Below are 16,747 nucleotides of genomic sequence, written 5' to 3'. Positions count from 1 at the left end.
TACAGTAACAGGGACCCTTCACTCCACGGGACGGTCTCTATACCCCAATATACAGTAACAGGGACCCTTCACCCCACGGGACAGTCTCTATACCCCAATATACAGTAGCAGTGACCCTTCACTCCACGGGACAGTCTCTATACCCCAATATACAGTAACAGGGACCCTTCACCCCACGGGACAGTCTCTATACCCCAATATACAGTTACAGGGACCCTTCACTCCACGGGACAGTCTCTATACCCCAATATACAGCAACAGGGACCCTTCACCCCACGGGACAGTCTCTATACCCCAATATACAGTAACAGGGACCCTTCACCCCACGGGACAGTCTCTATACCCCAATATACAGTAACAGGGACCCTTCTCTCCACGGGACAGTCTCTATACCCCAATATACAGTAACAGGGACCCTTCACTCCACGGGACAGTCTCTATACCCCAATATACAGAAACAGGGACCCTTCACCCCACGGGACAGTCTCTATACCCCAATATACAGTAACAGGGACCCTTCACTCCACGGGACAGTCTCTATACCCCAATATACAGTCACAGGGACCCTTCACCCCACGGGACAGTCTCTATCCCCCAATATACAGTAACAGGGACCCTTCACTCCACGGGACAGTCTCTATACCCCAATATACAGTAACAGGGACCCTTCACCCCACGGGACAGTCTCTATACCCCAATATACAGTAACAGGGACCCTTCACCCCACAGGACAGTCTCTATACCCCAATATACAGTAACAGGGACCCTTCACCCCACGGGACAGTCTCTATACCCCAATATACAGTAACAGGGACCCTTCACCCCACGGGACAGTCTCTATATCCCAATATACAGTAACAGGGACCCTTCACCCCACGGGACAGTCTCTGTACCCCAATACACAGTAACAGGGACCCTTCACCACACGGGACAGTCTCTATACCCCAATATACAGTAACAGGGACCCTTCACTCCACGGGACAGTCTCTATACCCCAATATACAGTAACAGGGACCCTTCACCCCACGGGACAGTCTCTATGCCCCAATATACAGTAACAGGGACCCTTCACTCCACGGGACAGTCTCTATACCCCAATATACAGTAACAGGGACCCTTCACTCCACGGGACAGTCTCTATACCCCAATATACAGTAACAGGGACCCTTCACTCCACGGGACAGTCTCTATACCCCAATATACAGTAACAGGGACCCTTCACTCCACGGGACGGTCTCTATACCCCAATATACAGTAACAGGGACCCTTCACCCCACGGGACGGTCTCTATACCCCAATATACAGTAACAGGGACCCTTCACCCCAAGGGACAGTCTCTGTACCCCAATATACAGTAACAGGGACCCTTCACCCCACGGGACGGTCTCTATACCCCAATATACAGTAACAGGGACCCTTCACCCCACGGGACGGTCTCTATACCCCAATATACAGTAACAGGGACCCTTCACCCCACGGGAAGGTCTCTATACCCCAATATACAGTAACAGGGACCCTTCACTCCACGGGACGGTCTCTATCCCCCAATATACAGTAACAGGGACCCTTCACCCCATGGGACAGTCTCTATACCGCAATATACAGTAACAGGGATCCTTCACCCCACGGGACAGTCTCTGTACCCCAATATACAGGAACAGGGACCCTTCACCCCACGGGACAGTCTCTATACCCCAATATACAGTAACAGGGACCCTTCACCCGACGGGACGGTCTCTATACCCCAATATACAGTAACAGGGACCCTTCACCCCACGGGACGGTCTCTATACCCCAATATACAGTAACAGGGACCCTTCACTCCACGGGACAGTCTCTATACCCCAATATACAGAAACAGGGACCCTTCACCCCACGGGACAGTCTCTATACCCCAATATACAGTAACAGGGACCCTTCACTCCACGGGACAGTCTCTATACCCCAATATACAGTAACAGGGACCCTTCACTCCACGGGACAGTCTCTATACCCAAATATACAGTAACAGGGACCCTTCACTCCACGGGACAGTCTCTATACCCCAATATACAGTAACAGGGACCCTTCACCCCACGGGACAGTCTCTATACCCCAATATACAGTAAGAGGGACCCTTCACCCCACGGGACAGTCTCTATACCCCAATATACAGTAACAGGGACCCTTCACTCCACGGGACAGTCTCTATACCCCAATATACAGTAACAGGGACCCTTCACTCCACGGGACGGTCTCTATACCCCAATATACAGTAACAGGGACCCTTCACTCCACGGGACGGTCTCTATACCCCAATACACAGTAACAGGGACCCTTCACTCCACGGGACGGTCTCGATACCCCAATATACAGTAACAGGGACCCTTCACCCCACGGGACGGTCTCTGTACCCCAATATACAGTAACAGGGACCCTTCACCCCAAGGGACAGTCTCTGTACCCCAATATACAGTAACAGGGACCCTTCACCCCACGGGACGGTCTCTATACCCCAATATACAGTAACAGGGACCCTTCACCCCACGGGACGGTCTCTATACCCCAATATACAGTAACAGGGACCCTTCACTCCACGGGACGGTCTCTATACCCCAATACACAGTAACAGGGACCCTTCACTCCACGGGACGGTCTCTATACCCCAATATACAGTAACAGGGACCCTTCACCCCACGGGACGGTCTCTGCACCCCAATATACAGTAACAGGGACCCTTCACCCCAAGGGACAGTCTCTGTACCCCAATATACAGTAACAGGGACCCTTCACCCCACGGGACGGTCTCTATACCCCAATATACAGTAACAGGGACCCTTCACCCCACGGGACGGTCTCTATACCCCAATATACAGTAACAGGGACCCTTCACTCCACGGGACGGTCTCTGTACCCCAATATACAGTAACAGGGACCCTTCACCCCACGGGACAGTCTCTATACCCCAATATACAGTAGCAGTGACCCTTCACTCCACGGGACAGTCTCTATACCCCAATATACAGTAACAGGGACCCTTCACCCCACGGGACGGTCTCTATCCCCCAATATACAGTAACAGGGACCCTTCACCCCACGGGACAGTCTCTGTACCCCAATATACAGTAACAGGGACCCTTCACCCCACGGGACAGTCTCTATACCCCAATATACAGTAAGAGGGACCCTTCACCCCACGGGACAGTCTCTATACCCCAATATACAGTAACAGGGACCCTTCACCCCACGGGACAGTCTCTATACCCCAATATACAGTAACAGGGACCCTTCACCCCACGGGACAGTCTCTATATCCCAATATACAGTAACAGGGACCCTTCACCCCACGGGACTGTCTCCATACCCCAATATACAGTAACAGAGACCCTTCACCACACGGGACAGTCTCTATACCCCAATATACAGTAACAGGGACCCTTCACTCCACGGGACAGTCTCTATGCCCCAATATACAGTAACAGGGACCCTTCACCCCACGGGACAGTCTCTATGCCCCAATATACAGTAACAGGGACCCTTCACTCCACGGGACAGTCTCTATACCCCAATATACAGTAACAGGGACCCTTCACTCCACGGGACGGTCTCTATACCCCAATATACAGTAACAGGGACCCTTCACTCCACGGGACGGTCTCTATACCCCAATACACAGTAACAGGGACCCTTCACTCCACGGGACGGTCTCTATACCCCAATATACAGTAACAGGGACCCTACACCCCACGGGACGGTCTCTGTACCCCAATATACAGTAACAGGGACCCTTCACCCCAAGGGACAGTCTCTGTACCCCAATATACAGTAACAGGGACCCTACACCCCACGGGACGGTCTCTATACCCCAATATACAGTAACAGGGACCCTTCACCCCACGGGACGGTCTCTTTTCCCCAATATACAGTAACAGGGACCCTTCACTCCACGGGACGGTCTCTATACCCCAATATACAGTAACAGGGACCCTTCACCCCACGGGACAGTCTCTATACCCCAATATACAGTAGCAGTGACCCTTCACTCCACGGGACAGTCTCTATACCCCAATATACAGTAACAGGGACCCTTCACCCCACGGGACAGTCTCTATACCCCAATATACAGTAACAGGGACCCTTCACCCCACGGGACAGTCTCTATACCCCAATATACAGTAACAGGGACCCTTCACCCCACGGGACAGTCTCTATACCCCAATATACAGTAACAGGGACCCTTCACTCCACAGGACAGTCTCTATACCCCAATATACAGTAACAGGGACCCTTCACCCCACGGGACAGTCTCTATACCCCAATATACAGTAACAGGGACCCTTCACCCCACGGGACAGTCTCTATACCCCAATATACAGTAACAGGGACCCTTCACTCCACGGGACAGTCTCTATACCCCAATATACAGTAACAGGGACCCTTCACTCCACGGGACAGTCTCTATACCCCAATATACAGAAACAGGGACCCTTCACCCCACGGGACAGTCTCTATACCCCAATATACAGTAACAGGGACCCTTCACTCCACGGGACAGTCTCTATACCCCAATATACAGTAACAGGGACCCTTCACTCCACGGGACAGTCTCTATACCCCAATATACAGTAACAGGGACCCTTCACCCCACAGGACAGTCTCTATACCCCAATATACAGTAACAGGGACCCTTCACCCCACGGGACAGTCTCTTTACCCCAATATACAGTAACAGGGACCCTTCACCCCACGGGACGGTCTCTTTTCCCCAATATACAGTAACAGGGACCCTTCACTCCACGGGACGATCTCTATACCCCAATATACAGTAACAGGGACCCTTCACCCCACGGGACAGTCTCTATACCCCAATATACAGTAGCAGTGACCCTTCACTCCACGGGACAGTCTCTATACCCCAATATACAGTAACAGGGACCCTTCACCCCACGGGACAGTCTCTATACCCCAATATACAGTAACAGGGACCCTTCACCCCACGGGACAGTCTCTATACCCCAATATACAGTAACAGGGACCCTTCACCCCACGGGACAGTCTCTATACCCCAATATACAGTAACAGGGACCCTTCACTCCACGGGACAGTCTCTATACCCCAATATACAGTAACAGGGACCCTTCACCCCACGGGACAGTCTCTATACCCCAATATACAGTAACAGGGACCCTTCACCCCACGGGACAGTCTCTATACCCCAATATACAGTAACAGGGACCCTTCACTCCACGGGACAGTCTCTATACCCCAATATACAGTAACAGGGACCCTTCACTCCACGGGACAGTCTCTATACCCCAATATACAGAAACAGGGACCCTTCACCCCACGGGACAGTCTCTATACCCCAATATACAGTAACAGGGACCCTTCACTCCACGGGACAGTCTCTATACCCCAATATACAGTAACAGGGACCCTTCACCCCACGGGACAGTCTCTATACCCCAATATACAGTAACAGGGACCCTTCACTCCACGGGACAGTCTCTATACCCCAATATACAGTAACAGGGACCCTTCACCCCACGGGACAGTCTCTATACCCCAATATACAGTAACAGGGACCCTTCACCCCACGGGACAGTCTCTATACCCCAATATACAGTAACAGGGACCCTTCACCCCACGGGACAGTCTCTATACCCCAATATACAGTAACAGGGACCCTTCACCCCACGGGACAGTCTCTATATCCCAATATACAGTAACAGGGACCCTTCACCCCACGGGACAGTCTCTGTACCCCAATACACAGTAACAGGGACCCTTCACCACACGGGACAGTCTCTATACCCCAATATACAGTAACAGGGACCCTTCACTCCACGGGACAGTCTCTATACCCCAATATACAGTAACAGGGACCCTTCACCCCACGGGACAGTCTCTATGCCCCAATATACAGTAACAGGGACCCTTCACTCCACGGGACAGTCTCTATACCCCAATATACAGTAACAGGGACCCTTCACTCCACGGGACAGTCTCTATACCCCAATATACAGTAACAGGGACCCTTCACTCCACGGGACAGTCTCTATACCCCAATATACAGTAACAGGGACCCTTCACTCCACGGGACGGTCTCTATATCCCAATATACAGTAACAGGGACCCTTCACCCCACGGGACGGTCTCGATACCCCAATATACAGTAACAGGGACCCTTCACCCCAAGGGACAGTCTCTGTACCCCAATATACAGTAACAGGGACCCTTCACCCCACGGGACGGTCTCTATACCCCAATATACAGCAACAGGGACCCTTCACCCCACGGGACGGTCTCTATTCCCCAATATACAGTAACAGGGACCCTTCACTCCACGGGACGGTCTCTATACCCCAATATACAGTAACAGGGACCCTTCACCCCACGGGACAGTCTCTATACCCCAATATACAGTAGCAGTGACCCTTCACTCCACGGGACAGTCTCTCCCCCAATATACAGTAACAGGGACCCTTCACCCCACGGGACAGTCTCTATACCCCAATATACAGTAACAGGGACCCTTCACCCCACGGGACAGTCTCTGTACCCCAATATACAGGAACAGGGACCCTTCACCCCACGGGACAGTCTCTATACCCCAATATACAGTAACAGGGACCCTTCACCCGACGGGACGGTCTCTATACCCCAATATACAGTAACAGGGACCCTTCACCCCACGGGACGGTCTCTATACCCCAATATACAGTAACAGGGACCCTTCACTCCACGGGACGGTCTCCATACCCCAATATGCAGTAACAGGGACCCTTCACCCCACGGGACAGTCTCTATACCCCAATATACAGTAACAGGGACCCTTCACCCCACGGGACAGTCTCTATACCCCAATATACAGTAACAGGGACCCTTCACCCCACGGGACAGTCTCTGTACCCCAATATACAGGAACAGGGACCCGTCACCCCACAGGACAGTCTCTATACCCCAATATACAGTAACAGGGACCCTTCACCCCACGGGACAGTCTCTATACCCCAATATACAGTAACAGGGAACCTTCACCCCACGGGACAGTCTCTATACCCCAATATACAGTAACAGGGACCCTTCACCCCACTGGACAGTCTCTATACCCCAATATACAGTAACAGGGACCCTTCACCCCACGGGACAGTCTCTATACCCCAATATACAGTAACAGGGACCCTTCACTCCACGGGACAGTCTCTATACCCCAATATACAGTAACAGGGACCCTTCACCCCACGGGACAGTCTCTATACCCCAATATACAGTAACAGGGACCCTTCACTCCACGGGACAGTCTCTATACCCCAATATACAGTAACAGGGACCCTTCACCCCACGGGACAGTCTCTATACCCCAATATACAGTAACAGGGACCCTTCACCCCACGGGACAGTCTCTATACCCCAATATACAGTAACAGGGACCCTTCACCCCACGGGACAGTCTCTATACCCCAATATACAGTAACAGGGACCCTTCACCCCACGGGACAGTCTCTATATCCCAATATACAGTAACAGGGACCCTTCACCCCACGGGACAGTCTCTGTACCCCAATACACAGTAACAGGGACCCTTCACCACACGGGACAGTCTCTATACCCCAATATACAGTAACAGGGACCCTTCACTCCACGGGACAGTCTCTATACCCCAATATACAGTAACAGGGACCCTTCACCCCACGGGACAGTCTCTATGCCCCAATATACAGTAACAGGGACCCTTCACTCCACGGGACAGTCTCTATACCCCAATATACAGTAACAGGGACCCTTCACTCCACGGGACAGTCTCTATACCCCAATATACAGTAACAGGGACCCTTCACCCCACGGGACAGTCTCTATACCCCAATATACAGTAACAGGGACCCTTCACCCCACGGGACAGTCTCTATACCCCAATATACAGTAACAGGGACCCTTCACCCCACGGGACAGTCTCTATACCCCAATATACAGTAACAGGTACCCTTCACCCCACGGGACAGTCTCTATACCCCAATATCCAGTAACAGGGACCCTTCACCCCACTGGACAGTCTCTATACCCCAATATACAGTAACAGGGACCCTTCACCCCACGGGACAGTCTCTATACCCCAATATACAGTAACAGGGACCCTTCACCCCACGGGACAGTCTCTATACCCCAATATACAGTAACAGGGACCCTTCACCCCACGGGACAGTCTCTATACCCCAATATACAGTAACAGGGACCCTTCACCCCACGGGACAGTCTCTGTACCCCAATATACAGGAACAGGGACCCTTCACCCCACGGGACAGTCTCTATACCCCAATATACAGTAACAGGGACCCTTCACCCGACGGGACAGTCTCTATACCCCAATATACAGTAACAGGGACCCTTCACCCCACGGGACGGTCTCTATACCCCAATATACAGTAACAGGGACCCTTCACTCCACGGGACGGTCTCTATACCCCAATATACAGTAACAGGGACCCTTCACCCCACGGGACAGTCTCTATACCCCAATATACAGTAACAGGGACCCTTCACCCCACGGGACAGTCTCTATACCCCAATATACATTAACAGGGACCCTTCACCCCACGGGACAGTCTCTATACCCCAATATACAGTAACAGGGACCCTTCACCCCACGGGACAGTCTCTATACCCCAATATACAGTAACAGGGACCCTTCACCCCACGGGACAGTCTCTATACCCCAATATACAGTAACAGGGACCCTTCACCCCACGGGACAGTCTCTATACCCCAATATACAGTAACAGGGACCCTTCACCCCACGGGACAGTCTCTATACCCCAATATACAGTAACAGGGACCCTTCACTCCACGGGACAGTCTCTGTACCCCAATATACAGTAACAGGGACCCTTCACTCCACGGGACAGTCTCTATACCCCAATATACAGTAACAGGGACCCTTCACCCCACGGGACAGTCTCTATACCCCAATATACAGTAACAGGGACCCTTCACCCCACTGGACAGTCTCTATACCCCAATATACAGTAACAGGGACCCTTCACCCCACGGGACAGTCTCTATACCCCAATATACAGTAAGAGACCCTTCACCCCACGGGACAGTCTCTATACCCCAATATACAGTAACAGGGACCCGTCACCCCACGGGACAGTCTCTATACCCCAATATACAGTAACAGGGACCCGTCACCCCACGGGACAGTCTCTATACCCCAATATACAGTAACAGGGACCCTTCACCCCACGGGACAGTCTCTATACCCCAATATACAGTAACAGGGACCCTTCACCCCACTGGACAGTCTCTATACCCCAATATACAGTAACAGGGACCCTTCACCCCACGGGACAGTCTCTATACCCCAATATACAGTAACAGGGACCCGTCACCCCACGGGACAGTCTCTATACCCCAATATACAGTAACAGGGACCCTTCACCCCACGGGACAGTCTCTATACCCCAATATACAGTAACAGGGACCCTTCACCCCACTGGACAGTCTCTATACCCCAATATACAGTAACAGGGACCCTTCACCCCACGGGACAGTCTCTATACCCCAATATACAGTAACAGGGACCCTTCACTCCACGGGACAGTCTCTATACCCCAATATACAGTAACAGGGACCCTTCACCCCACGGGACAGTCTCTATACCCCAATTTACAGTAACAGGGACCCTTCACCCCACGGGACAGTCTCTGGACTCTCTCACCGTCTGTGTACTTGATGATATTCTCCAGTAAGAGAGGATACTTGGTCAGTCGCTGCATTTCCGAGACGAGGAGATCTTTGAGTTGAAGTCTGCGACATTCCCTGTTCCTCTCTGCTTCCTGCGGGAAACGACGTGTATTTAAACAGCCCCTTTCACCACCTTGGGACGTCCCAAAGCTTCACAAGCCAATGAAGTCCTTCCTTGAAGGGTAGTCACCATTCTAATACAAACATAGAAAATAGGAGCAGGAGTGGGCCATTCGTCCCTTCGATCCTGCTCCGCCATTCAATATGATCATGGCTGATCCTCTATCTCAATACCATATTCCCGCTCTCTCCCCGTACCCCTTGATGCCTTTTGTGTCTAGAAATCTATCCAGCTCCTTCTTAAATATATTCAGTGACTTGGCCTCCACTGCCTTCTGTGGTAGAGAATTCCACAGGTTCACCACCCTCTGAGTGAAGAAATTTCTCCTCATCTCAGTCCTAAATGTCCTACCCCGAATCCTGAGACTGTGACCCCTCTTTCTGTATCCCCCCAGCCAGGGGAAGCATCCTCCCTGCATCCAGTCTGTCCTGCCCTGTCAGAATTTTTTTGTTATATTCTTCTAAACTCGAGTGAATACAGGCCGAGTCGACCCAATCTCTCCTCAAATGACAGCCCAGCCATCCCAGGGATCAGTCTGGTGAACCTTCGCTGCACTCCCTCTATGGCAAGTATATCCTTTCTTAGGTAAGGAGACCAAAACTGCACACAATACTCCAGGTGTGGTCTCACCAAGGCCCTGTATAACTGCAGTAAGACATCCTTGCTCCTGTACTCAAATCCTCTTGCAATGAAGGCCAACATACCATTCGCCTTCCTAACTGCTTGCTGCACCTGCATGTTTGCTTTCAGTGACTGGTGTGCAAGGACACCCAGGTCCCCTTTGTACATCAACATTCCCCAATCTATCACCATTTAAATAATACTCTGCCTTTCTGTTTTTCCTTCCGAAGTGGATAACTTCACATTTATCCACATTATACTGCATCTGCCATGTATTTGCCCACTCACTCAACTTGTCTAAATCGCCTTGAAGCCTCTGTGCACCCTCCTCACAACTCACGATCCCACCTTGTTTCGTGTCGCAGCAAACTTGGAAATATTACATTTGGTTCCCTCATCCAAATCATTGATATATATTGTGAATGGCTGGGGCCCAAGCACTGATCCCTGCGGTACCCCACTAGTTACAGCCAGCCAACCTGAAAAAGACCCATTTATTCTTCCTCTATGTTTCCCGTCTGTTAACCAATTTTCAATCCATGCCACTATATTACCCCCAATACCATGTGCTTTAATTTTGCACACTAACCTCTGATGTGCGACTTCATCAAAGGCCTTTGGAAAATCTAAATAAACCACATCCACTGGTTCTTCCTTCCCTAATCTACTCATTACATCCTCAAAAAACTCCAGTAGGTTTGTCAAACACGATTTCCCTTTCATAAATCCATGCTGACTTTGTCTAATCCCGTTGATATTTTCTAAGTGTCCTGTTGTCACATCCTTTATAACAGACTCGAGCATTTTCCCTATTATTGATGTTGGACTAACTGGTCTGTAATTCCCTGTTTTCTCTCTCCCTCCTTTTTTAAATAGTGGGGTGACATTTGCCACCCTCCAATCTGCAGGAACTATTCCGTCATCGATAGAATTTTGGAAGATGACAACCAATGCATCCACTATTTCCATGGCTGCCTCTTTTAGTACTCTGGGATGCAGATTATCAGGCCCTGGGGATTTATCAGCTTTCAGTCCCATTAATTTCTCCAGCACTATATTTTTTACGAATACTAATTTCCTTTAATTCCAGCAATGTAGAAAACATGGCAGCTAATGTGCTCACAGCAAGATCCCACAAACAGGGATGTGAGAAATGACCAGATAATGTTTTTTAGTATTGTTGGTTGAGGGATAAATATTTGGCTGAGGAGAGCTTCCCCTGTTTGTCTTGTAATAGTGGCCGTGTGATCTCGTACATCCACCTGAGAGGGCAGACGGACCCTTGGTTTAACTTCTCACGCGAAAGACGGCCCCTCCGACAGTGCAGCACTCCCTCAGGACTGGCCCTCCGACAGTGCGGCGCTCCCTCAGTACTGACCCTCCGACAGTGCGGCGCTCCCTCAGTACTGACCCCCCGACAGTGCGGCACTCCCTCAGTACTGACCCTCCGACAGTGCAGCACTCCCTCAGTACTGGCCCACTGACAGTGCGGCGCTCCCTCAGTACCGGCCCTCCGACAGTGCGGCACTCCCTCAGTACTGACTCTCCGACAGTGCAGCACTCCCTCAGTACCGACCCTCCGACAGTGCAGCACTCCCTCAGTACCGACCCTCCGACAGTGCAGCACTCCCTCAGTACTGACCCTCCGACAGTGCGGCGCTCCCTCAGTACCGACCCTCCGACAGTGCAGCACTCCCTCAGTACTGGCCCACCGACAGTGCAGCACTCCCTCAGTACTGGCCCACCGACAGTGCAGCACTCCCTCAGTACTGACCCTCCGACAGTGCGGCACTCCCTCAGTACTGACCCTCCGACAGTGCGGCACTCCCTCAGTACTGACCCCCGACAGTGCAGCACTCCCTCAGTACTGACCCTCCGACAGTGCGGCGCTCCCTCAGTACCGACCCTCCGACAGTGCAGCACTCCCTCAGTACTGGCCCACCGACAGTGCAGCACTCCCTCAGTACTGGCCCACCGACAGTGCAGCACTCCCTCAGTACTGACCCTCCGACAGTGCGGCACTCCCTCAGTACTGACCCTCCGACAGTGCGGCACTCCGCTCAGTACTGACCCCCGACAGTGCGGCGCTCCCTCAGTACTGACCCCCGACAGTGCAGCACTCCCTCAGTACTGACCCTCCGACAGTGCGGCGCTCCCTCAGTACTGACCCTCCGACAGTGCAGCACTCCCTCAGTACTGACCCTCCGACAGTGCGGCACTCCCTCAGTACTGACCCCCGACAGTGCGGCGCTCCCTCAGTTCTGACCCCCGACAGTGCAGCACTCCCTCAGTACTGCATCTGGAGTGAGCCTGGGATTTTCTGTCCAACTCTCTGGAACGGAGCTCGAACCCACGACATTCTGACTCAGATTCCAGCCCCGGTGTGATACCGAGCTCCACATACAGACCCAGGTCTAATCCCCAGCTCTCGTCTGTACTGAATTAACCACCCCAAACCCCCTGCTTCCCGACATACCATCATGAAGTACTGGAATCGCTGCTCTTTCCGCTGCTTATTCCGAATTAATTGCAGGCCAAAGGACTGGGAGCTGCAGAATCCAGACACCACTTCCCGGAAATGGTCACCGGGCTCTCCGTCAAACTGTGGGGGGAGGAGGAGTAACACAGAGTGAGGCGCAGCGATTGGACAGAGTGAGGCGCAGAGTGAGATTGGACAGAGTGAGGCGCAGAGTGAGATTGGACAGAGTGAGACAAAGAGGGAGATTGTACACACAGAGTGAGAAACAGTTAGACTGCACACACAGAATGAGATTGTATACACAGAGTGAGTGAGGCACAGGGTGAGATTGTACACATGGAGAGGGGGGGGTCGAGCGGGGGAGAGGGGGTCGAGCGGGGGAGAGGGGGTCGAGCGGGGGAGAGGGGGTCGAGCGGGGCAGGCGGGGGAGAGCGGGGCAGGCGGGGGAGAGCGGGGCAGGCGGGGGAGAGCGGGGCAGGCGGGGGAGAGCGGGGGAAACGAGGGAGAGAGGGGGGAAACGAGGGAGGGAGAGGGAAACGAGGGAGAGAGAGAGAAACCAGGGAGAGAGGGAAACGAGGGAGAGCGAGGGAAACGAGGGAAACGAGGGAGAGCGAGGGAAACCGAGGGAAACCACGGAGAGAGGGGGAAACCACGGAGAGAGGGGGAAACCACGGAGAGAGGGGGAAACGAGGGAGGGAGAGGGAAACGAGGAGGGAGAGGGAAACGAGGGAGGGAGAGGGAAACGAGGGAGGGAGAGGGAAACGAGGGAGGGAGAGGGAAACGAGGGAGGGAGAGGGAAACGAGGGAGAGAAAGGGAAACCAGGGAGAGAGAGGGAAACGAGGGAGGGAGAGGGAAACGAGGGAGAGAGAGGGAAACGAGGGAGAGAGAGGGAAACCACAGAGAGAGAGGGAAACCACAGAGAGAGAGGAAAACGAGGGAGGGAGAGGGAAACGAGGGAGGGAGAGGGAAACGAGGGAGAGAGAGGGAAACCAGGAGAGAGAGGGAAACGAGGGAGGGAGAGGGAAATGAGGGAGAGAGAGGGAAACGAGGGGAGAGAGAGGGAAACCACAGAGAGAGAGGAAAACGAGGGAGGGAGAGGGAAACGAGGGAGGGAGAGGGAAACGAGGGAGGGAGAGGGAAACGAGGGAGAGAGAGAGAGGGAAACGAGGGAGAGAGAGAGAGGGAAACGAGGGAGAGAGAGGGAAACGAGGGAGGGAGAGGGAAATGAGGGAGAGAGAGGGAAACCAGGGAGAGAGGGAAACAAGGGAGAGCGAGGGAAACAAGGGAGAGAGAGGGAAACGAGGGAGAGAGAGAGAGAGGGAAACGAGGGAGAGGGAGGCAAACCAGGGAGAGAGGGAAACGAGGGAGGGAGAGGGAAACGAGGGAGGGAGAGGGAAACGAGGGAGGGAGAGGGAAACGAGGGAGGGAGAGGGAAACGAGGGAGGGAGAGGGAAACGAGGGAGGGAGAGGGAAACGAGGGAGAGAGAGGGAAACCAGGGAGAGAGAGGGAAACGAGGGGAGGGAGAGGGAAAAGAGGGAGAGAGAGGGAAACCAGGGAGAGAGGGAAACGAGGGAGAGCAAGGGAAACGAGGGAGAGAGAGGGAAACGAGGGAGAGAGAGGAAAACGAGGGAGAGAGAGGAAAACGAGGGAGAGAGAGAGAGTGGGAAACGAGGGAGAGGGAGGCAAACCAGGGAGAGAGGGAAACGAGGGAGGGAGAGGGAAACGAGGGAGGGAGAGGGAAACGAGGGAGGGAGAGGGAAACGAGGGAGGGAGGAGGGAAACGAGGGAGGGAGAGGGAAACGAGGGAGGGAGAGGGAAACGAGGGAGGGAGAGGGAAACGAGGGAGGGAGAGGGAAACGAGGGAGGGAGAGGGAAACGAGGGAGGAAGAGGGGAAACGAGGGAGGGAGAGGGAAACCAGGGAGAGAGGGGGGAAACGAGGGAGAGCGAGGCAAACGAGGGAGAGCGAGGGAAACGAGGGAGAGCGAGGGAAACGAGGGAGAGCGAGGGAAACGGGGGAGAGAGAGGTAAACCATGGAGAGAGAGGGAAACGAGGGAGGGAGGAGAGAGGGAAACGAGGGAGAGAGAGAGAGGGAAACGAGGGAGAGGGAGGCAAACCAGGGAGAGGGAGCGAAACGACGGAGAGGGAGGGAAACGGGGGAGAGAGAGGGAAACGGGGGAGAGAGAGGGAAACGGGGGAGAGAGAGGGAAACGGGGGAGAGAGAGGGAAACGGGGGAGAGAGAGGGAAACGGGGAGAGAGAGAGGGAAACGGGGGAGAGAGAGGGAAACGGGGGAGAGAGAGGGAAACGAGGTAGAGAGAGGGGAACGAGGGAGAGGAAGGAGAGAGAGGGAAACGAGGGAGAGAGAGGGAAACGACAGGGAGAGAGGGGGTAACGGGGGAGAGAGGGGGACACGGGGGAGAGAGGGGGACACGGGAGAGAGGGGGACACGGGGGAGAGAGGGGGACACGGGGGAGAGAGGGGGACACGGCAGAGAGAGGGGGACACGGCAGAGAGAGGGGGACACGGCAGAGAGAGGGGGACACGGCAGAGAGAGGGGGAAACGGCAGAGAGGGGGAAACGGGGGAGAGCGAGGCAGACGGGGGAGAGCGAGGCAGACGGGGGAGAGCGAGGCAGACGGGGGAGAGCGAGGCAGACGGGGGAGAGCGAGGCAGACGGGGGAGAGCGAGGCAGACGGGGGTGAGCGAGGCAGACGGGGGTGAGCGAGGCAGACGGGGGTGAGCGAGGCAGACGGGGGTGAGCGAGGCAGACGGGGGTGAGCGAGGCAGACGGGGGGTGAGCGAGGGAAACCACGGAGAGCGGGGGAAAACACGGAGAGAGGGGGAAAACACGGAGAGAGGGGGAAACCACGGAGAGAGGGGGAAACGAGGGAGAGAGGGGGAAACGAGGGAGAGAGAGGGAAACGAGGGAGAGAGAGGGAAACGAGGGAGAGAGAGGGAAACGAGGGAGAGAGAGGGAAACCACGGAGAGAGAGGGAAACCACGGGAGAGAGAGGGAAACCACGGAGAGAGAGGGAAACAAGGGAGAGGGAGGGGAAACGAGGGAGAGAGAGGGAAATGAGGGAGAGAGAGGGAGAGCGAGGGAGAGCGAGGGAAACGAGGGAGAGAGAGGGAGAGCGAGGGAAATGAGGGAGAGAGAGGGAGAGCGAGGGAGAGCGAGGGAAACGAGGGACGGAGAGGGAAACCACGGAGAGAGGGGGAAACCACGGAGAGAGGGGGAAACGAGGGAGGGGAGAGGGAAACGAGGGAGAGAGAGGGAAACGAGGGGAGAGAGAGGGAAACCAGGGAGAGAGAGGGAAACGTGGGAGAGGGAAACCAGGGAGAGAGAGGGAAACCAGGGAGAGAGAAGGAAACGAGGGAGAGCGAGGGAAACGAGGGAGAGCGAGGGAGAGCGAGGGAGAGCGAGGGAAACGAGGGAGGGAGAGGGAAACTACGGAGAGAGGGGGAAACCACGGAGAGTGGGGGAAACGAGGGAGGGAGAGGGAAACGAGGGAGAGAGAGGGAAACGAGGGAGAGAGAGGGAAACGAGGGAGAGAGAGGGAAACGAGGGAGAGAGAGGGAAACGAGGGAGAGAGAGTGAAACCACGGAGAGAGAGGGGATACGTGGGAGAGAGAGGGAAACCAGGGAGAGAGAGGGAAACCAGGGAGAGAGGGAAACGAGGGAGAGAGAGGGAAACCAGGGAGAGAGGGAAACGAGGGAGAGCGAGGGAAACGAGGGAGAGCGAGGGAAACGAGGGGAGAGCGAGGGAAACGAGGGAGGGAGAGGGAAACCACGGAGAGAGG

General features: G+C 54.1%; 1 protein-coding gene across 1 annotated transcript in view; it reads right to left on the bottom strand.

Annotated features, from left to right (window-relative positions):
• The window catches only part of LOC137314441 (rho guanine nucleotide exchange factor 11-like), a gene marked incomplete at both ends in the record, with an annotated part of 152,559 nt that overhangs the window by 54,311 nt on the left and 81,501 nt on the right, over nucleotides 1-16,747 (bottom strand). The window contains 2 exons of the mRNA XM_067979792.1: nucleotides 9,698-9,815; nucleotides 12,942-13,067. Of these exons, the coding sequence (XP_067835893.1) occupies nucleotides 9,698-9,815; nucleotides 12,942-13,067 (244 nt within the window). The remainder of the gene's footprint in view (nucleotides 1-9,697; nucleotides 9,816-12,941; nucleotides 13,068-16,747) is intronic.

The sequence above is a fragment of the Heptranchias perlo genome, unplaced genomic scaffold (assembly GCF_035084215.1).
Source record: "Heptranchias perlo isolate sHepPer1 unplaced genomic scaffold, sHepPer1.hap1 HAP1_SCAFFOLD_508, whole genome shotgun sequence".
In the NCBI taxonomy this organism is placed as follows: Eukaryota; Metazoa; Chordata; class Chondrichthyes; order Hexanchiformes; family Hexanchidae; genus Heptranchias; species Heptranchias perlo.
This window is presented reverse-complemented; position numbering and strand designations above follow the sequence as displayed.